The 23,223-nt window shown below is 36.3% G+C and overlaps 2 protein-coding genes and 1 long non-coding RNA gene across 4 annotated transcripts in view; 2 read left to right on the top strand and 1 right to left on the bottom strand.

The window, feature by feature from the left end:
• The window catches only part of LOC106152190 (uncharacterized), a 34,983-nt gene extending 22,732 nt beyond the window's left edge, over positions 1-12,251 (top strand). For both annotated transcript variants that reach the window (XM_024075268.2, XM_024075267.2), the window contains exons 19-24: positions 2,212-2,358; positions 2,597-2,734; positions 3,588-3,694; positions 4,084-4,170; positions 10,432-10,533; positions 10,727-12,251. In XM_024075268.2, coding sequence (XP_023931036.2) covers positions 2,212-2,358; positions 2,597-2,734; positions 3,588-3,694; positions 4,084-4,170; positions 10,432-10,533; positions 10,727-10,794 — 649 coding nt within the window. In that variant the 3' untranslated portion in view covers positions 10,795-12,251. The remainder of the gene's footprint in view (positions 1-2,211; positions 2,359-2,596; positions 2,735-3,587; positions 3,695-4,083; positions 4,171-10,431; positions 10,534-10,726) is intronic.
• LOC147763682 (uncharacterized) lies at positions 4,366-7,238 on the top strand. Its single transcript, XR_015333290.1, has 3 exons — positions 4,366-4,578; positions 5,993-6,085; positions 6,495-7,238. It is a non-coding gene; the product is annotated as an uncharacterized LOC147763682 (long non-coding RNA).
• A 277-nt stretch (positions 12,252-12,528) lies between the features above and the next one.
• LOC106152142 (ankyrin repeat domain-containing protein 33B) lies at positions 12,529-20,753 on the bottom strand. Its single transcript, XM_013525638.2, has 4 exons — positions 20,459-20,753; positions 15,240-15,369; positions 13,923-14,063; positions 12,529-13,492 (listed from the first exon to the last, which is right to left on the bottom strand). The coding sequence occupies exons 1-4, from the start codon at positions 20,576-20,578 to the stop codon at positions 13,026-13,028; spliced, it is 858 nt and encodes a 285-aa protein (XP_013381092.2). The 5' UTR covers positions 20,579-20,753; the 3' UTR covers positions 12,529-13,025.
• Between the last annotated feature and the right edge of the window lie 2,470 nt (positions 20,754-23,223).

Genomic DNA, 23,223 nt, shown 5'->3' with positions numbered 1-23,223 from the left:
AAATGCCGAAAACCCCTCAATAAATTTCCACGTGTTGACGGAAACCTGTGTGCTCGCAACTGTAAGATGGCGGCAATGCTGTATCATAGCAACCACGAGGGACTGCGAGAAATTGCGTTATCAATGCAGAGAAACAATAGAAATGCACTGAAGCACAGCGCGCGCTACCTTGATAATAAGCTGTTCAGACGCCCGTGGAGCTATCAAAACAGATTATGTGAGACAATAGGCGAATGTTTACCCGAACGCACATAGCTTCAAAGGAAGATGCCGCGTTTCTTGTCCTTCTCTATTTAGGTCCAAGCTTCCATTAATGCATTATACCTACCATTTTCATTTCCCTATGTACCAGCTTTGTTTCTACTTGATGGTTTCTGTTTAATGTATTTATGCAACGCAATATGGCAATTACCGTTTATGTTGTAATAGTGTGATTACATTTTACATGACTTAATGGTTATTTTTAATTAACTATTTTATTATTAAATATGTTTTTAGGGGCAGATTTGAAATCTTTTTACTATCTTAGTTCAAACTTGAGTATGACTATTATGCTTTTGTTTAGTTATATTTTGGCTATTTTTATTCATACAAGTCCACTCTTCCCCCCTGCCATTAAAAAAAGGAGTCAAAGCACTCAAAAACCGCATGGGTTCCATATAAAGTACTTGCTCTGCTTTAGCTTCAGGAGGATAGGCAAGACTCCCAATGTGCAGTCCCTGGGTCTTTTCTAAAGTACACATGTAAAAGATATTAATATTCTTCTGAAATAATTGAGATATGTGGTCTTAGCACAACTGTTTTACAGTAGAAATTCTGTCACCAAGGCAAATGTGCCATATTCCTGTTATGGCAGTAATGATTGAGGTATAATGGAAATTAGACTGCTAAGTGTTCATAGGGTTTCTTTTAAGGATAACATGAATTCTGTCAAAGATACCAATATTTTGCACTGATGACTGACAAGTTTCATTTGTCTGGTGAGATCGTGTGCCAATCTTTGACTCACAGCAGCCAGATTTTTATTTGAATAACTATGTTAGAATACTAATAGATTTATGCCCAGAAAAACTTTTAAAAGTGCATCAAAATGTAACTAGTGGCTGAAGATGTTTTTGGTTCAGCACCCAAAACCTAGAGCAAAATAATGATCGTTTAAAATAAAGGTAGCATATTAAAAAAACTTTTCATAAATCATGGGTTCAAGTGATCTTAAAATAACAACTTGCAAGCAAAACAACTGTTTCATTACAATTAATTACCATTGTAAGCCTCGAGGGATATTTGAACAAATGTTTTAAGACTTGTTAGATTGAGTGAACACGTGCCTGCTTATTCCCAACAGTGTACATCAATTCAAGCAGTTCTAGTTTTGCATGCTGTTTCAGTTTACAATATTTGCAGCCCACTTCTGCATGGAGGATATTAATTTCAAGCATGTTTGAAAAATTGATTTTTATGAATGTTGCATGGATATCTGATAAAGTGTAGCAAAACCTTTTGGGGTTAGAGATGGTTAAATCAATGTAGACTTAGCATGTTGTTGGTATTTTCATAGGTGATTGACATTCAGTTGCCTTCTCTTATGTAGCATAATCTGATGTTCTCATTATTGAAAGTGTAATCTTCTTCGTAAAGATAAAATTTTGTAGATCTTCTTCTCATTGATAATCAAACCCTAATACATCAGAAGCCCTCAACTTTACAAAAAATATTCAAGAATCCAGTCAAATTGTTTTGAAAAGACAAGATTTCATAGGAACAGATCAATAAAACCCTTTTCAAAACTCTTAATGGCAATTTAGTATGCAGCACAATGAAATCCAAACAGCCCAATCAATTTAAAAATGCAAACAGCACATTCAGCCTTTGATTTTCAGCATTAGTACGTAGGTACTTGTCTATTGAATTTAAAGATTTTCAAATCCACAGACGGAAAACGAGTGCAATTTTTGCTTTTTTTTCTACAGTGGTTGAAGATAACTTGGAGGTTTAGTATTTTATATATATATATATATATATATATATATATATCTTGGATGGATACCATCATAAAACTGTTAAACAGAATGATGTTGTGGGGTTTACTTTTGTTCATTTAAAAAATGCTTTTTTCCAGTAAGGTTATGGAATTGTTTTTCTCTTAATTAATGAATGCTGAAATGCAACTTGTTGAAATCTAGATAATGCTTTTCATTTTTCTTCTTCTAGGAAAAGAGAGCCTCAGTTATCAGAGGAGGAGAGAATTTTATTACTTAATAAACAAAACAGACAGATTGTCTCTAAAGAAAGAGATAGACTTTCAGAATTCAGAAGGAAAGAACATGCTGCTAGAGTAATTCAGAGAGCTTGGAAACAGTAAGAAGCAAATTGTTTATCTATTTATTTTGATTGTACATACAGTATCCAACTTCTTTTTCAATGTATTATGTAAAGGAACCTTACTTTACCACCTGTACCCATATGATTTTAATATAAAGAAATCCAGAAAGTATGGCAGAATATTTGTGTTAAGATGTTTTTTTTGCTTCTTCTCCTTTTGTTATCAAAATAAACCTCAAAGCAAATTTAAATTGATCACAAATTTCTGTTCCAGTTATGTGTTTCGCTTCAAAGGAGTCATGAAGAGTGCTGCAGATGCCATTAAGTCTAAGAGGTTAAAAGCTGGTGAAGAGGAATGGAAGCGACAAATTGCAGCTCTCACAATTCAGTTAGCATGGAGAAAATTTTACAGGTAAGTGGATAGATCAGATAGAGATTTCCTGATGCATTAAGGGAAAGATTGGCTGTTATTAAGTGAGCTAGGAGAGCCACATTAAGAGAAAATGCAGGATATAAGTGGATTCCAGTTGGAATCCTTACTTATGTGCTGATTTCTCCTGCGAGACACTGCAGTAATGCACATTGCAGATTACAGATGTAAATTGTCTTGTATGTAATGGGCATAGAATGGAAATATCTTGGTAGGTTTGAGTCTTGTGTTATTATGATGAAGAAAGAGCTGAGTTTTTAAAGAATATTGGGCACAGTTTTGACTGGTGGTCATTTCAAAGTTTTGATGTACCTAAAACCCAATTTAACATTTAGATTATTATAGAACTTTATATGCACAAGGGAAGATAGATAAGAGAACTTTATAGGGATGCACTTTTAACTGTGTCTTGTCCACTGAACTTTATTTGGGAAGATGACATATTTTTGACAATGGGGAATAATGAAAATCATTACCAGGCTTTAGTTTTTTCATCCTGCTATTCTATTTGGTTGAGAGATATGTGGGTTTGAAATGTGTAATTAAATGATGACTGATCTGTTCTTTCAGTAAAATGTTTCATTGACAGCTCCTTTGTGAAAACTGAAAAACAAATTAAGCACTGAACATATTTTTTTTTTGCACTTGATACACTTTGTCAAGTCAAAACCATTTTTTGTGTTTTCTAAAAGAAACAATTTTCTCAAGTGGTTGTGGAAGCCTTTAAGTTAGCTTTCTCATTTGATTAATGGAAATGGTTCTTTCATATTAAAACACCTATAATTTCAGTTTAAAACCTTGGTATTCATTTTATGAATAAACCAATTGTTTTCAGAAAGAAGTTACTGACATCCTTGACTGGCAAGAGCAAACGTGTGCTGCATATGTGGGATCCAGAAGTGGTAGCAGCTAAACAGCAGATGTTGATGGAACAAATTTACAGTAGGTTCCCCTCAATTTATTTCCTGACAGATTAGTACATGGAAAACAGCCTGCAGACGTCATTACCTCATCGTGCTTAAATAACTTATCACCTGCTGAATTTTATTGACCCCTCATCTTAAAAAAAGAAATAAGGACAGAAAGAGGTGTTGATTGATCCACAGCATTGTGTGATGTAAAACTAGTCTTGTTGAATTGCAATGACGACAGCAGTGCATGGTTCGTGGGCAGAGAATCACTTATAAGTGATAATTTTGCTATGTGACCTAACCACAAAGCTGTTTGTCACACCTACAACTTTTTATCACTTGTTCTTACAGTGATGAACTCCATATTATTATTATTATTATTATTATTATTATTATTATTATTATTATTTACATTTTTAGCTGAGCATATAGAGGCTGTTCAGTGGTTTCCAAGGTTGGAGGCACCTGTCAGACCTCTTTGGTTCAAGTATATGCCATCAGCAGCAGGTAAGCACTGGCCTTTATCTGTGTCTCTCTTATAAAATGTCGTATTTATTTATTTATTTATGGTTTCCATTAATTTTTTATGTATTCATTTTTTTCTTTTGGACCGATGAGCACCTATTTTTAATGTTCCCGTTAGCAAGGAGTTATAACAGAAGGAGATTACACGCGTGGGGGCGGAGCCCGTATTACGGTCTCTCATTGGTCGGAATGAATAGAACCCAGAGAACAATGGATGCCTATCTCTGTTACGCTTAATTGCTATCTCGTTTAAATCTCGTTTGTTAGTATCTGTGCCTTCGTCTGTTGATTTTTGAGGACAGAAACAGAAACGGAGTCCCAAGTTTCTAAAAAATGAGAGAAATACAGAATTTATATGATATTACGTTGGACAAGGTTTTCAAAAAACAGGTAAGTGCTTTTAAATGCATAACTACACGAAATATGAAGATAAATTGCAACTTTTATGTCGTAGGGTCTCACTGTGTAAGTGTCCAGCTACACGTTGATCTCGCGAGGTGGTGTGTGGAGAATAAATATTGCACGAAAAATATTTCCCACTCATAACAAGTGCCTATAAATATAGTATCAGATGAAGAAAGTTTGGTCTTTATACAGTTGCAATTGTTAAGTAATTTGTGGCAATAGCAAAGAATAAAACTTAGGTGCACTTTCAGTAGCCGAATAACAAGCAGATGCTTAAACCGCCATCTTGTTAATTTTTCGAAAAAAAAATTACTCCAAAAGACATTTTCCTCCTACTTTTTGAAACTTGTGTCACATGACAGTCATAAAATTTAACTAATTGTTATGTGTGCAACACACTTGCTTGAGCAGTATTGTTTTTTTTTGCGATTTTACATGTGGTCTAGCTTGGATACGACAATTGACAATTTTCATGAGTTCCGATCAAAAAGTGTTACGCTTGTTACGGCCGAAAGCCTTACCGCTTTTTGTACTTTTCAAATGCAAGATTATAAAAAAAATTGGTGTGTTTAGATTCTTGAACATCTTGGTCGTGGCGTGGTATATATTGCATGGATACTGCTCCAATATTTCTTGAAAAAAATAACCCGATTTGTTCAGAATACCAATTTTTTACTCTAGTGTTATGGGTAAATGTACCATTTTGGCCTTTACCTTTTTCATGTCTAAATCTAAAAAGACTTATCATGACAGTTGGTCATCATTTTTCTTCTCACCATGGTGGGTGGCTTTGGAGTGGTAACTTTGTTGTTAAAGTAAAGTGCTCAGTTTTTTTGACTGGAAAATTTTGCCTCCACCCAGCATTTTCCATCATGGCGGTCTAACAGGAAGTTTGACTTCACAGTGTCTTTGGTATAGTTATTTTTAACTTATTTAGTCTTCTTTTTACATATATATGTTTTAATTCATATTAAACCTTTGAAAAAAGAACACACATGAATCCTGGTGCTTCTTAATTCAAAGTCTTAAGGTTTTAAGTTCACCTAGGCTCCACCAATTATTTTACCTGTTATCTCACTACACATCTCTCTTTGAGTCGAGGTGTGTAAGACACACCTTATTGTGTAAGACACCTCTATAATTAAGGGGTACTTGCTTCTCTACTTAAATTATACTTCACTACTTTGGCATGTTAGGTTGCAAGCTTGGATGTTTCAGTTCATTTTAAGAAAGAAGCTTTGCCTTGGTGGTTACAAAAGAATAGAACTCTATTAAGGTTTATTCATTACTTGAAATTAAATATTTCATCTTGTAGTGTTGAAACAGAAATTCTCTCAAAATTGATAATGAATTTGACATGCATATCTTAACACTACTCAAGTTTTTTTTTCTATTATAGATATGGGAGAAGGCTGCATTGAATATATGAATTATGGTCAGGCTGGAAAAAATTAAAATATGTCAATGAAAAAAGGAGGTCAGTGTGTCTGGGGTAAGTTACTTTTTGTCATAATGCCTAAGATGCATTAAACATTCACTAACAACAGTACCCTTTTTAATTTTTTTTTTCTAAATACAACAACCTTGGGCATTTTCCTTTTAGCAACCAGCCTCTCTGAAATCCCCTTTTTGTCCTGTCAGAAGAGTAGGGACCAGGGCGGATTTAAATAATTTCTTGTAATAAGTACAATTTCTTTCAATTTCTTGGGGGTTATTAGCTTGTAATCATGAATCTTGATGTTCCATATAAATTTAGTTGTAAATTGTTCATTTATGTGGTGAACATTATTTCAGTCAAGTCATAACAAGACACATTAACTTCACTGCATAATTCCATAATGTCTACATGGATACTAGTAGTTCATAATGCTATTATTATGTTTTTTTTTTCTAACCTACAGGTTTCTCTCTTTTCTGAGTGGCATGGCATTAGCAAGGCAGAAGAAAAGGCCCTGAAGAAATTCTCACTTGAGTTGTCCTTTTTGGAGAAGAAACTGGATAAGACTGGCCAACAGAGATTGCATTAAATTAATAGTGCTCCTTTATGACATTTTAAAATATTTTCAGTCACCTAACTGACTCTATACATTGCAAAAGTGGACATAAATTTTATGTTACTGTTACGTGGAAAAAAATTCAAAACCTATATATAAATTGTTGAGTGCCATGGTATAACAGTCTACCTGATTGCCAGTGAAATTTCTGTTTCAGTGAAATTTCTTTAAAGCAGTCACTTACTGCTTACTTACCAGTTAATTTTTTCAGCTGTTACATTTTATAAATGTTCTTACTAAGTGTTGTCTTGATCTATAATAACCTTTTGAAAATCCCATGTTTTTCATCCTATTTGTAAGAATTAACCACTTTATCTTCTAGGATTTTTTTTTTTCATTCAGCCCATTAGATTCTCAGACCTTGCTGGCCTGTAAGTGGAATAGTATCTGGCACAGACTGGTATCAGCAAGTCAGATAAAAAAGAATATAATTATTTCTATTTGCACGGTTGAAAAAAATGCCATTATAGACTGCATAAAACTGGAAAACTGTAGCAACTTAATCATTCTTATGACTTCATTTATTACTGCTTATGTGTAAAATTTTTGTTTTTGTTCTTCTATTGATATAATAAAATGGTTTTACTCACAGATGCTACTTTTCATGAGTATAGAGTGCTTGAGTATAGAATTGACTTAAAAGATATTTTAAGTTAATATAGTAAATAATAGTTTGAAATTCAATATTCTCATCTTTATTTGTTTCACTTTAAAGAGCTCAGTGAATACTAAAATTTCTGATATATTTTGTACATAAATATATTTATGAATGAATAATTATTCTTAATGTATAGCACTGTGCACTTGTTTACCGACAAATATGAACAGTGTTAGTACGTGTCAAATAATCCTAAAAAAAGGGAAATTTCCAAGATAAAGAAATTTATAACGAGTATTCAGTAAACTGACTTGTCGTGGCATTGCCTCAACCTTGGATTAAAATTTTAATTAAATGCATTATAATATTAAAATTATACCGAGTGAGAGAAAAAATACTTTAAGAAATTTAAAACCAGACACAAAGCGTAGGCACTGTCACAATGTATATGTTTATGGGACCCAAGGGCAGGAGGGTCCAAACGTTAATGTATTAATATTATGTCCTTTGGCAGTGAGGACAGACGTTCACTTGAACGTCATTTTCACAAACCACAGTTGGGACGTTTTCTTTTGACTTCTCCTTGGTGATTTTTCACCGGGTTGTGCCATAAAAAAGCCATCTATCACCGACTAAAAAAAGCTCATGGCGACCATCCTCAGTCACCACCTTATAATCGCTTTCTATGATATCGTTCCCTTCCAGCACATCGTCCAAATAATTACCTGTGAAAAAAATCGTCAGCATACAGCGGCGCTTTGACATTACTGATCTCGAATTCTAACGCGAAATAACGCATATGAAATTTATCTCCAAGCTGAGGAGAGCGACGCAGACGAAACCTTGAGACCGGAGGCCCCCCGTAGCTAGCTCCGCCCACCGTAACAGACATCGGACAATAGAAAGGCTTGCGTGTAATCTCCTTCTGTTATAACTCCTTGCCGTTAGCTTGTTCAATCTTTCTGCCAGGGTCAAACCATTTAAGATCCCAAAGGAAATTTTTCCTCTGAAACACTTTCAATTGATATTTGCTGTAAGGCATCATATGGTGGTCCATATACATGCTAGGTGATGGGTTTTGTCATTAAGGTCTACACCTGGACCACCTGGACAGCTAAAATGTGTGTATGTATAAACTGGTGGTCATTTCAGTAAAGGGTTTGATGTCACAGGTGCTTCATGACCAGTGTTTCTTTACTTAACATGTACTTCAATAGGCTCACATACGCTAGTGAAGTCTTTTTTTCTTTTTACCTTAAACAGCCAAAAGAAAAAAAAAAGAAGGAAGATATCTATACATTTGTTAAAACTACTTTATAATGTATACTTATATATAAAAATCCATGCAATATTGACAGGTACTATTTCATATCAAGGTCCAAAAATTGTCACATTATATGAAATACAACGGAATGTCCTGATACCATCTTTGTTTTCTGACATTATGATCGCATTCACAACGAGTTGAGCCAGGCTTTACAAATCCTGGGGACTAAATATGGCGGACGTACATGAAAGAAAAACCGCCTAATCTTTTAATAGTCTCTCCGCCTCTCACACACCTCCCCACACTTCGTCCCTGCGGGGGGACAGTCATTAAATCTCGGCTCCATTGGGACGACACATGGGGAGGCGTGTGAGAGGCGGACTCGTTGTGAATGCGATCTATGTTAGTTTCTAAGGGTGTCATTACCTCTCTTTATACAGCCTGTCCTATGGGACTAATGTCTGTCTTCAGAAGCTATTGTTAGTTAATTGGATATTTTTATTTAATTGTGTGAAATAGCAGTTTGACAAATAATGTATGAGAATGAATTTCAAAAAGTAAATAATCTTCACAATTCATGTATAAGACGCGCCGGGTATTAATTTTATAAATTCCTTACAAAGCATTCAAGTACACATGTGGCTCCACTTTCAATTCTCTTGATGGTACATGTATAAACAGTGCTAATCATGTTCTTGAATAATTTAACTTGTGGTAAATTTATTGCATTGGCTTGTTTGTGTTGTTAGTGTGTGCAAAACTGCATCCGCATCCAAAAACGTCCTTAATAAAATGTTTAAAGGTGTACTGCATGCATTTGAAAAATTCCCAAAGTCATATAATTTTCTATCTCTACATATCCTGCATTCTTTTCCAGTTTAGACCTTAAAACTATAAAACCGGTCAAGTAAAAGTGCCTGGTGTCAATAGTTCTTTCTAAAATGTACAATAAAGAACATGGCATTCTAAATGACTGGCCAGTCCTATCAAACTAAATTATTGAATTAGAAATGGAATAAAACATCGAATCGAAGTGTAAAAATGGGTTGAGCAATGATTTATGAGTAGAAGAAAATTGCTCCACTCCCCCCTCCCCCACCACCACCACCACCACCACCCTACGGAGGAAAATTCATTTTGGTGGGTAAATCCTGTATAGAATATCTTTAGGATTCAACTACCAAGAGTATGTGACTGAGAATCTTGGCAATTCTACAGTTGTCTCACCCTGTGTGGCCTTTCAAATCCCATAGTTAATCCGCTCACTGTTCAGTTAATAGAGAATACATGTTAAGCCGTCTACTTCATGGTGATCAGAAAGTTTTAATTGCCATGATGGCGTCTATTTCCAGGAGAAGGTACCTAAATGACTTGCTTTTTTTCCAAACAGAATTTTCTCAAGATTTACTAGATGTTTATTGGTAGGAATTTTCAGTAATCCTGTGTAACTTTTTGCATTATGACAGATGTCTGTATCTTTATGTTTTGTTTTTGTACAGCCATAGATCCTTTTGTAATTATCCATTAAGAAGTGAAAGACTCTAGGAAAAAGAAAACAATGTAGTATTTCCTTACAGTTATCCAGAGGTCTTTCAAAATGACACAGTATTCTGAAACTTCTTGTAAATTAGCCATCTCTGGCTGTGGATGACACTGAAATGCCAAGAGTTGATCTGTCCTCACAATATTAAATATGCAGCCTATTGAAGACTCCTTTCTTTAGAAACTGAAGTTTACTGACAGTGGTGTCTGTCTGTGCATTTATATAATCCACATTTCAATATGTGGCAAATCTGAAAATGTTATATTTTCACATTTAGGCAGTTGGTCACATATAACAATTTGATATGAAATTTATTACATTATATATTTTTCAGTCGTAATAGATTTCCTACTTAAGTGTGTTTGTCTACTTTCAGCTCTGTCCTTCAATTTTGCTGTGGATCAGTATGACCCAGAGCTGTTGGAGAGATCTAAGACCCAGATGGAGTTTGAAGATGACTTGCCTTTTGGCTTACAAGGTATGTTAAAAGTTCATGACTACAACTTTATCACCATTTTCCTATTTGTTAAAATGCTAACAGAAGCCAGTAATGTTTATCTTGTCATCAAAGTACGCTGCTGTCAAAATGATAGACTTTTATATTATAAAGTTGAAGAAATGAGAGATACCAAGTCAATTTTTCTTAACATTAGACTTTTCTGATTTTCCAGAGGACTTTCGGAATATTCATTTATCTGGAAACCCACAGCACTTCTCCTACAACATGTATGAAGTATGATGAACAGGTTTTCTAATGGTTTATTAACAAAAGCAAGTGAGGACAGGCACTTTTAACTCCAGGGTGCCATGTTTTTTAGCTGTTGCTATCCTTACAGAACCTGGCCATAAAAGCACTCCAGTGGCTTCAGTTGATTGTTGTTGACAGCCACACACTGCAAATTAATGTTCATGAAATTCCTCTTGGAACAGCAATCACAGAAAAAAATTGACAGTTGCCAACTGCATTTCTTCATGTGTGTTGCTGCTGAGTAATATACATTTGAAGGTTGAATAAGACACAATGTTCAAGCTCTGTATGCATTGTCTCAAAAATACTGCTGAGTCGCAATGGAGATTATGCAGGTTATATCTATGTTATTATATACATTAACAATTATAAGGTGTATAATAGTCCAATTAATTTCTTCAATGACCTACTGTTGGCTCATTATGGAGGCTGAGATGAAATGCTGGCAAATGGTCTTGTCTAAGAACACTGCTGGATCATTACAAACCTCATTATTTTAGCATTAGAGAATGTCTAAAAGTATGTGAATGTGTTGAAAGTGCATCTATGCATCAGTGACAAATCCTGAAACCATATACTGTATATTTTAAAAGTGCCATTGTACACTTTCGAGATCCTATTAATTGTGGTAAATACATGCTCAGCTAAATGTGAGAAAAAAAGATGAAGTGCTTCAAAGGAGATTAATAAAGTGCTTCAAAAGGTGAGAAATTTTACGTCAGATTTTTTTAAATGTGTATTCAGATATACTGTATATTTTAAAAGTTATCTCGTCAAGTACAAAGACTGTTAAGTATATTAAAAGTATGGAGCAAATGTTTAAAACTTTAATATTACTGTTTTAAACTATTATGTAATTTTTTAAAAAGTATTTCTTTTTTCTGTAAAGATGATTTTTGCCAGAAAATTAAGAAAATGCAAAATACAGACTGCTTTGATGTAGGTTTTAATTTTTATTTTTTTTTTTTAGTTTAAGATATTTTATCAGTTGTAATCAAACACTCCAGGCATTATTTTCTTGATATTTTAAATTGGAACTTTGAATTCCAAATTTACCTGCCTGGTTGCTGCTGAGTAAAGTTTTAACTTATGAAAGAGTAATAGAGCAAGGCATAGTGGATAGATTTCGATCCAAATGTGAATTGTGTAATTTTATCATCTTTTCACATTACATACAACTGTCTTTTTTATGTGATACAACACACAATTTTGCAAGGTGTTTTATTGTAAAGGTATGTCACAAATACTTTGAACATCACATTTTAATGTATTAAAGAATGCTTTTAACAGAGGAATGACATGATCTTAATCCAGAATAGAGAAGAATATGCCAAATTTTAAAAGAATCTCACACATGATCTTTATAGATTTTAACAAGTTTATACTTAAAAGAAATTACGACATGCTACTTAAATATACAACATATAAATAAATGAGTTGAAGTTTTATGAATGTGTTCGTGTTGAAAACTGACAACTTCGTAATGCCCCCACAGCTTCCAATTTGTTATCTAGTAATTTAAAAAATGCCAGCCAAGAAGGTAGTCGCGTTGCCGAGAAAAGCAATGTATTGTCTAGTTAGGTGCTCCAGTGGTTCACGCATATAAAATATGCCCTACGTAATAGTTATATCTTTGGTGCAGATTTGTTTCATGAATTCTAATCACATTGTCTGTCCATTTGACAGTTCTGCTGCCCAGTCGTAAAAGTGTACGGCTAAGTAACCTCTGCCGGAGATCAATTATACTGGCACATTTGTCCCTGGACATTAATTGACCTCACGTTGAGATTCAGGATCACGACATGGAGGTTATCCCTCTGATTTATTTCCGTCGCCGTGCAATGCTCCGTCAACTGAGAACGCACAAAGGACTTGACATTTAAAATACAAAAAAAAAGGCCACAGCACAAACGTAATGTATTGTAGAATCAGTGTTGATTTAAACTCTTCTATTTCCCTTTGAACATCTCAGTAATATCTCAGCGTTGTTTTGTGGAAATAAACGACTCTCTCTCTCAATTCGGAATCTTTGACTAGATACCATATTAGAGGCAATGAAGTGTACCATAAATTACCGCATTGTTAAAATATCGATTGGTATTTAGTGATTCTCCCGCCCTGTAGCAAAATTGGGCTTCAACATTTTCTTGCCAGCATTCCTATTTATTTCAGTGAAAATCCATTTATGATGTTGTGTGTAAAATATATATGTAAAGATAACACTAAGGCGAAATGTTCACCTTGGGAACAATCATTATTGGTCTTTGATTGACGCATTCTCTCTTAAAGATCATTGGTGAGTTAGGCGGACTCACAATATCTGGGAGAAGTGGAGATGAAGCGCAACGCGCGGCCTGCACGAGTGGCTGGAATGCTTGTTTATTCGGGGTTAGTTCCCGTTTTTTGTTTCCCGTACAGCGACTGAATATTCTCCTGAAAGTTTGCTGGAAGTTGACTTTCAATCCGCGATCATTGTTCTTTACTGCATAAATTAGGTCTGGTTCGCTGATTGATTGTCGGTGCTGCTGTTTTAGTCTTATACATGGTGGCGTTCCATGTTTTTTGAACCACGTCTTTTTAGTTTTTAGGAACTTTGCTATACTGTCCGCACAGTCTTTTCGGCCACAATAAAGCGCCCATTCTTGGGCGTTCATCCCTCGCATTTTGTCTTTGTGAAGAACCGATGCACCTGTAAAACAGAGAAATATAAATAAAGAAGAATCTTTATTGTAAAAAATTAAATACTGCACGTGTTTGGCAAATTTACAGCACTAGGTGTGATAAGCCAAGTTTTGGAAAATGGTAAAAAAGAATAAGTTTCCGCATTTACTGTCGTCAAGTAGGTGCTTGGTAAAGATAGCACGTGGATGTACATGCCTTCTGGCATTTATATCTTATCTCCTAATTGCATGTTACACTGAACATACCAGGTCTTTGCAACTAGTTATCGCAAATGAAGAAGACAAACAGCTACCTTGTAAAATTACCTTCAATCTAGGAGAAAAAAAACTTTTTGTAGAAACAGTATTTTCTTATTCATTGCCACATGGCATCAGTAAAGACGTACAAACAATCCAATACTTCTGTTGTACAATGCCTGTAAACAATGAATTCCTTACCTGCTTCCAAGAGAAGACTTGCAGTCTGGCTTTGCCCTTGAATGGCGGCCTTGATGAGCGCAGTTAAACCATTCTCGTTCTCTTGGTCAATATTGATATCCGGAAAATTTTGAATTAAAAACTTGACGGCTTCCGGCTGACCTGTAAATGTAGAAATAGAGCCCACACAATGAATTATCTGCCGGGCGTTCACAACCTTTTCTGAAGACAAATAATGACCATGAGCATTATATAATAATATTACAGAAAAAAAGTTCAATATAAAGCATTTAATCTGCTATGGGTGTATGTAACCTTAATCCTTTCATAAATTGGCGTAATGTATTCTCACCGCTTCCAAAAGTCTTCAACATACCGTATTGAAATTATCAGTGCAAATGGAGACCCAATTTAATGCATTATATACTCTCCTATCAAAAAAGTGTCACCACTACGGCATTTTTTACACTGCTTGCAGGGTCCCCATCGTTTTACTATTACGTAAAAACTAGACAACCGATCATCGTTCAAATTTGAGATGTGAGTAGTAAAACAACTGACCTACCTAGCGTGACCATTGGAGTAAGTGAGAGGGATACTTTTTCACCATGAAAGTTGGGTTGTACCATAAGAACCATCCAGAGGGTTACACAACATCATAACCAAGGGGCCACATGGGCAAGATTGCCTAGGTAAGGCCGATCGAAGGACACCGCACCCAAAGAAAAGAGAATGCTGGGACGCCTTCTACTTTGAAAACGTTTCATGACATCAAGGAACTTGACTGCAACATTTAACCAAAATCAGGCAAAACCATGTTTCTGAGTTTACCGTCAGAAGACACCAGCCAGCAACTTGGCTATGATACTGTTATCATATGAAAGGAGGTTCAGTTTTTGTCAGAAGTGACGCCTGCTGAAGGTTTTGGAGAACAGCTGGTAAGGGTAAGAAGGGTATCTTCCCAATTTTCTGCCTCTGGTCGACAGGGCGCATATCAGTCATGGCATGAAGTGTATTGGTTACCATGGTTTAGGTGAGCCGGTGGTGGTCAACGGAAAACTTAACGCAGAGCAATGCATCCAAGTACTGGAAAGGAACTTCAGAAACTCTGTCGAGAATATCTTTGGGGGTCGTGACTACCCAGTTATATGTTTCAGCATGATTATGCTACTCAGCCTTCCTGGTGAAAAAATCATTTTAGAAGATGAATAACAAACATTGGTTTGTGACTTGATTTTTTTGTAGATAATTTTACGCATTGCATTGCTGGTGACGCTTTTTTGCTAGGGGAGTATATTTCCATGTAATAAATACTATAAATAAAACAGTTTCTTTTACCTGCCTCTGCTGCGAAGATCAGGGGTGTATTTCCCTCGTTATCGGGGATATTGACATCCATCCCTTCCAAGCTGCCTAGGGGTCGCAATATGTCCATGAACCCTTGCTCGCTAGCATGGCTCAAGCCAGTCTGCAATTTGAGGCAATGTGACAAACCGCTATATGTAAGTCGAAATATATTTTGAACCATGCAGTGATGCTTTGAAGTATAAACCATTTCTTACATTATATTATCATACTTTATCCTCTGTAGTGTAGTGTAGTGTAGTGTAGTATAAGTGTAGTGTAGTGTAGTGTATTTTTTTCTGTTATATGGCATACTAAATCACCGTGTTAGTGATGTATTTCATTATCTATCTGTATCTGTTGACCAACTTTCTATTAGAGATCCCATAACAGCCGTTCCCCACCATTCCTTTAATACTTTCTTCCTCATGACAACAAAAGGTAATAATAGAAAGCGTACTTATTAGGTAGTGCCCTTTGTAATATGGCATCATTTTAGTAGATATTAGTAATTGTTGTTCAAATAACATAAAGCAGACCATTTTCCACGAGCACATACACGGTTTGTGGTTAGACTGATACGTGTGGTCTGAAATCTCATGATTATCAGTCACAAGGGAACGCAAGAGACGAGAACAGACGTTATTGAGTCTAACATTGACTTTCACTTGGTGTTTTTTGTAAAATGTTTGCGTGAGACATGATCATTCATGTTTTGTGGTTAATATTACCTTCGGGACTTAAAGATTTAAGCAAAGGCTTCACCCACCTTCGGGGTTCGTGACCTATAAAAGAGCATTTACAACAGAGGAGTGCACGGATGCCCTTTTTGCTGTTTTTTTGTCTTTGCCACGCCCATCTGAAAGGTCCCCTCTAACATATTACACACTGTTATTAGCTGAAGAAGCGATCACTGTGAAAAATGACAAGCTTATTCAAAACAGAAACGACAGGAAATTCACTCCCAAAGGGAGAAGTCTTTTTCAGAGTAAAGAATAGTTCGTATGCTTTGTTCGGGAAGCCAATCTATAGAGAAAGGCGAGTTTCAAGGTTGTGGCCTAGAACCCAAGATCTTTTCTATCTTAGTTGTAGCGAGTCTTAGGTTGCATTCGGAAAAGATTGATCCGCGGATCAAATGTGGCGGACCTTACAAGAAAGCAAGATCACTTAATCCCGTAATAGTCCCTCCGCCTACCACACGCCTCTTACGCGCGTTGTCCCTACAGGGGCACAGTAATTAAAGCTACCTGTCGAATGGCGTCGAGATTAATTAATTAATTAATTAATTAATTAATTAATTACTGTGCCCCTTCAGGAACGACGCGTGAGAGGCGTGTGGGTGGCGGAGAGACCATTACGAAATTAAGCAGTTTTACTTTCATGTAGGGTCAGCCATATTTGATCCGAGAATCGGTAGATCTGAGGATCATCTGTTCTGAATGGGGCCATTCAGAATATATGATCCAAGTACTAACTGATCTGCCGACTAAATATGGCCGACCCCACTTCACAAGCGATGCCGCTGATTCCCAATGGCCTCCCTACCCCGCCTCCACACGCGCCATAAAACGTATTAAATCTCGGCTCCTAGGTTTAATTGCTAGGCCCCTGCAGGGACGGCTCGTGTGGAGGCGGGGAGACCATCATGGAATTAGCGGTATCGCTTTTGAAGTGGGGTATGCCATATTTAGTCGGCGGGTCAGTTAGTACTCGGATCATCCATTCTGAACGGCCCCAATGACACGATGAAGATAGGCTATAGTGAAGAGGTTAGTGTCAAGTTATCTCTGAAGCTCAGGGTGCCCGAATGCGACCTTACAGACAACAAGAACACAGAGACAAGAACCAAGCAACACTGGAGGCATGTTTTATTTTCTGACCGGTATGTCAGGGTATACGTCATGGCAAGAGTTTTATTATGCCGAAAATACGCGGTTCACCACTAGAAAATCGGAGTCCTTTTGAGGGAAGCATTGGCTATGACAAAACTTCAGACTTTTTGTTGGTTTCGGGAAACGTTCACGAATCCCGATAATTATGTCGACGTTCTGCGTCACAATCTCTCGTCATCGGTTGAAAACAAGTTGAGATCATCGTCATTATCCTTTCATCTTCCCACATAATAATCTTACAGTGCACAAAGCCCACGCCACGCAACATTGGCCATTGGTTTTTAAAAAAGTACGGAAAGAATTATATGTAAAGGAGAACAATTTTATGATAACATCCGATACCTCATAAACGCCACTGTTAGTATTACGTTATCCATACGGTCGTGCTTTGAGTCTTAGAGAAATGAAAGCTATGGAAAATTTGTAAGTATACATATATATTGAATCATATCACACAGTGGTGTCTACTTGTCAACTATCGAAGCCAGTTTTTAGATATTTAAATCAGAACAAACACATAACTAAAAAATGACCCTGTTATATCCTGGTTTGACTTTTATGTTTGGCCATGGACATAATAAGAGATTATGTCCATGGTTTGGCTGTTTCCATACACTTACATTAAACGACTTCACAGGACCGCAACTACAACGTTGATGATACTATGTGGCAATAAAAATAAAGTCAATACGGTTCCTAAGCATACCCTTAACAAAACACTGCAGAGTTCACCCTTAAACTTCCTAAGTTTTCGTAAATATAAATGCATAGTAGTGAAATGTGCTCTTCCACCTGCTACGTCAAAATCACACAGTGAGATATTAATCTGAAAAGAGGTTATTCATACAATAAAATTCGTATTTGTATGCCCTTAATTTGGAAGAACGGAAAGTACAGGATTTCCGTTCACGAAAGACGAAAATAGGTTTATTCTGTAGCACGTCGGGAATTGCTTAAATTCTCAGTAGGCAGCTCAGATTTCTCGAAATGTCAGATTACAAGGATGACGTAGGTATCAGTGTCTTTATTCCTCTCTGGGGAACATTGCCTATATGGCTCTTGCCATGGTTGACTCAAACCTGTCAGGCTGCGTGACAAACTACGTGTTTAGTTGATCATCTTTTGAACCTAATTAATCGAAAAAATGTTCATCCGTCTTTAATATCCGCGTCAAGTATACTTCTATGTATAAGTGTAGTTTGTATTGAATAAGACGGGGGGCGTTGAAGCATTTCCATCTCTTTCTACTGATCACTTTAAATGCCAACCAATTTAATCAACTTTTTATCAACATTTTTTTCTTATGTTTCTGTAACCAGATAATTTCGATGAAAGACACGTAATCAAATTTTTATTAACATTTCGAAATATCATTATTGTCGCAACAAATCTGATACCTTCTACTTCCGTGTGTCAATAAACAACTGTGTGAGTTTTATGTTTATAAAATGGTACCAATCGATCGGAAGGAAAACTATATGTGCAATGTGACCATAATGGAATCAGATTCTAATACGTTTATTTAATTTCCGTGACAAAACAGTTAATCCCTTTTTGTTTAATCCCTGTGAGTCTTTTCACCAAAATCATCCTGATAATTTTGTAACAAGAAATAGGCCTACTCTGACTGCGAAAAAGTGGAGGTTTGAAATAAAAAACAAAATTTGCGATTTTATATGGAGCAAATTAACTCCATAGTCGCTGAATTCTTAAGTCTCGCACATAGATTATCTGGACAAACAATCACAGAGTAAACCATGGATAAGTGGCCATCTCTACGATTCCTGCGATCGCCCATGCATTAATGACTTGACGTCTAACATTATTGACAAATGCTTAGAACTAGGATCCAATATTGGGTGCCAGTCTAGAATAAGCGCTAGCACAGATTAATCAACTAAAGACTGCAATGATGCTCTTTCAGAGGATCTTTTGCTTTGGGTGGCAATTATTGGATATCCGATAAATGGGACTAGTCTACTGGTTCATTTGTAGCTTTAGGTTGACCATGTGCTTGAGAAATGACCACCGGAGAGCAGTGTGTAAATGTATTTTACAAGGTAAACGCGTTTTTGTTGAATTTTGTTGCTTTAATCGTATTATTTCTGGGAAACGCCATGAGGCTTATTTTGAATATCATTTTTACCATGCCACACATTGCCAAACGCGTTTTTATGAATAATTCAAATGATTGCCTTACTGTTTGTTTTTTCCAATAAAAGCTCTGAATTCCCAGAAGACGAGTTAGAAGAATGATTATAAAACATTTTGTCATGAAAAGGTTTAAGCCATTTGTTACATTTACTTTGATGTGGGAAAATGATAACTTGGTTGGTTTTAATTGGCGTCCTTAGCAACAATGGTTACGTTATAAACGTATCAACACAATTCACAATGATACAAATGTTTGTTCTTTTATGGAATCTCCTATCCATAATAATCATTTAACCCAATTAAGTAAAACATTGATACAATGACAGAATAATAAGTATTAAAGGGTGACGAAGAGATGAATTAAAATAATGAAATATTAAACAAAACATTAAGAAAACAAAAACAAAACGAGTTGTGGAGCATATCCGAATATCTAAATATATCTAAGAAAACGTATGTACATGTACCTACTACACAATGACTATTTATGCAGATTTCAGAAATCTACAAGGAGTAATTTTAAGAAATATTCATCTGTACAATAAATTGGTTGCAGAAGCCACAATAGATACGCTGATGGCAGATAGCAAAGATCGAGGTCCAAAACATGAGAGAGAGAGAGAGAGAGAGAGAGAGAGAGAGAGAGAGAGAGAGAGAGAGAGATTGTTATTTCAAAAATTAATAAAAGCGACTCATTATTTTTGTGGACAAAATACATATGAAAACTTTGATGATAAGGGAAGTCTTGGGTTTAAGACGAGGCAGATGTGGAAGCGAACCCCTAGTCCCCTTCAATCACTAGGCAAATGCATTATATCAAAGCGTGCACCAGTGAGAGTTACCGTATCAGTTGGATAACAGAAGATAAGAAGCATTGCCTTCAATAACATTTAGTTTCGAGTTTTTAACAAAAAACATATGGTTTTGTTTTTAAATATTTGCAGTAGGCTGACTGATCCTCTATGACTATATTTCCTGTCAGTTCCCTTCGTTCATAAAACATTAAATCTGAGTACGTGCTGGACTACGCTCTGTTGTACATGTATAATTGGTGAAGCAACGCATGCAATCTTCACGGCCACTTACCCTGTGTTTAATCTGTCGAGTGCTGTGACATGACTTGGCCAGAACTACATAAAGATGACCGACAGTATTCAATTTACTTACCCTGCCTGTTTTATCAGTTTGATTGAGTGTGTACGGAGTCAAATATTCGCTGCTCAGCAATCTGACAAGCGCCGCGACGTCGTCGTCTCTGCAAGCTGCGACAAACGGGAATTCGTCCATAGCCCGCTCAGCTTTGTAGCTCTCATGCGTTGTGATAACTCCTCTTTATTGAACGTAACACAGCAAACAGAGCAATATCCTACTTATGTTTGTACCGCTATTCAGCTGTATATGAGCTAGAGAACTATCTATTTGAACACGCACTCTCATATCCCATGGTTTCGCTTGGTGCCCAAGTCTCATTGCTGCTGGTGACGTTTTAATTCGTCAGTATCCCAGTTGTATATTGATTTTGCCCTGGTGGCGGTTTTCAATATTTCCGACAAAAACATTTGTGATTGCGTAACACTCAAAACCTTAGAAAAAAAGGCAATTGCAGCTTCAGTTGATAAGGTGATTACTTGGGACAGAGCTACGGCCTTGTTCAAAGTGTATGACAAACGAATCTATCCGGCCAGACAGACAAACAAGCAAGCAGGCAGGAAAAATAGAAAGATTTCAGTGAGCATGCATTCTGGTTAACGTAGACACCGATATTATCTTTAAAGGGATAACAAATCTTCGCATGAAATTCATTTTCACAAATACATAGAAATATAATAAGTTCTCTTTTATCACCAAAACGGCGGTTATCCCAATACATTTTGGAATCTGTGCTTGTCATCAGACAATGTGACCTCCATAATAGGCCATTCTCTTTACTTATCTTTTAAAAGATTTCTACAAAAATCCTTTAAAAACATGGAGTAACTATGAATATTGGAACGGACTCAATAATCATTGGTAAGTATAGGAATCCAGTTTATATCAAAGTAAACAGGTGCTATCCCTTTAAGAGCTCTTTAGTATTCCATATGAAAGTTGATGCGTGTGCAGAAAAATAAACTACAAATATTTAAATGTAACGATATAGATAATGAAACTAGAAAAATATACGTTCCGCTTATTGCCTCTGCGCAACAGTAAAGCAACTATATAGTCCTCGCGAAAGCAAAAGTAAAATATCTAAACGAATCATTGACGTTTCAATTTTAAAACGGTACTGTGCAGCATGTATGGTAAGGGAATGTGTGTATATACTGTACTAAGCTCAACCGCTACAGCGCACACGCTATGCAAATATAAGAAAAGCCATTGGCAAAAAGTTCTATTTAAAACACTGCCTAACTGGAGAATTAAAATATAACGTGACTGAATAATGACTGATTGCAACTGTTCTTTAATAAGGACAAAATCACACACACACACGCACGCACGCACGCACACACACACACACACACTCACACACACACACTAGGCTTATATTCATTACAGTATGTATATTGTCATTGTTGAATCAACGTCAACATTAGATTGTTTCACACAGTATATGTACACGCTACCAAAATAAAAAAGCATAATGCTATTTTAGCAAAATGTCACAAAATTCACCAAGCCAATGTTAAAATTCAAAAAGGTGTGTGATGTCGCGTTGTATAAGCCTACAAAATTTTCCTGCGTCAAAGCAATTTTCTTAAGTTTTACGTTCAATCATATTTGTTGATTATCTGCTAGAAAAAACATTGCCGTATTTGAAATTATTTCCGTAGATCTTTGTATGAGATTATATTCAATACAGAATGACAAATGAAAAACGATGGGAACCAATGGGCAAAGTCCTGAAGCCTCGTAACATGTTATCACTGATAATCTCACAAAAGATGCTATCAAGATATTTGTTCAAACAGGCGCGTAGGAAGCACCTTTATTTTGGGGGTGGGGGGGGGGGGGGAGGAGGGGTGACAATTCAGAAAAAAATAACGATGTGGAAGAGGGAAGGGTGAACGCAAAAAAATGTTGCCCTGGGCCCCGTATCTCGAAAGCATCGCGCATTTCGATCGTGCGCAAGCGTCTCGATTCCATAACTCGCCCATACTCGTCCCATGTAATACATTGTAGCCTCTATTTGATATAGCTATTCGCAATACGCGATGCTTTCGAGATACGGGGCCCTGCTTGGACATTGGTTGACTGGGTTCTCGCTTCCCCACGTAATTTATCTGAAAAGAACCGACGTATTTGAACAGAAGTACCACCGCGCACTGCTTCTCTACAGCAATACATGCTCATAATGTGCTGGCTTATGTTCAGCGAGTTTTTCGCATAAGGGTGAGTTTTTGGCACGAAATAGGCCTACTACATTACTTTTTAAAGGACTTTGGTGGTGTTTTCGATTCATGCTATTTAAAACCAACCAATTAAATGTCAGCATTATCTGTGTAATGGAAAATATATATATGTATCCAACGCTGTGGAGACCAATTCAAGTATGAATATTGGTCGGGAATATGAGATTCATTTCTATCATTAGCCATTGTAAAAGAGCCTTTCTCCATTGTAAAAGAGACTTTTAAGTGCGTGATATCTATGCTTATTGCACAGCAATTTAAATGCAGAAAACATATCGGAATCATCTTCATTTGTTGGCTATCAATAAAAAAATTGATGCCATTTTGACTGAGTTCCCATAACTAGATCGATCTGACATGATCAATCCATCTCCGAGGGGTTTCTCGCTAAATTGTTTTCAGCTAATAAGCGGCTTAGATGTCTGGCACGCCTACTGAAGCTGCTAAACAAACGGACATCTAAGCGGCTTAAGTTGATTGCAATTTAGCGAGAATCCCCTCGGAGATAGATCGATTCACAGTTAGTGTGATAGGGTC

The sequence above is a fragment of the Lingula anatina genome, chromosome 2 (genome assembly GCF_051362555.1).
Source record: "Lingula anatina isolate TDL-2025a chromosome 2, LinAna3.0, whole genome shotgun sequence".
In the NCBI taxonomy this organism is placed as follows: domain Eukaryota; kingdom Metazoa; phylum Brachiopoda; class Lingulata; order Lingulida; family Lingulidae; genus Lingula; species Lingula anatina.
The sequence above is the reverse complement of the archived record's forward strand: the minus strand, read 5'-3'. Positions and strand labels throughout refer to the sequence as shown.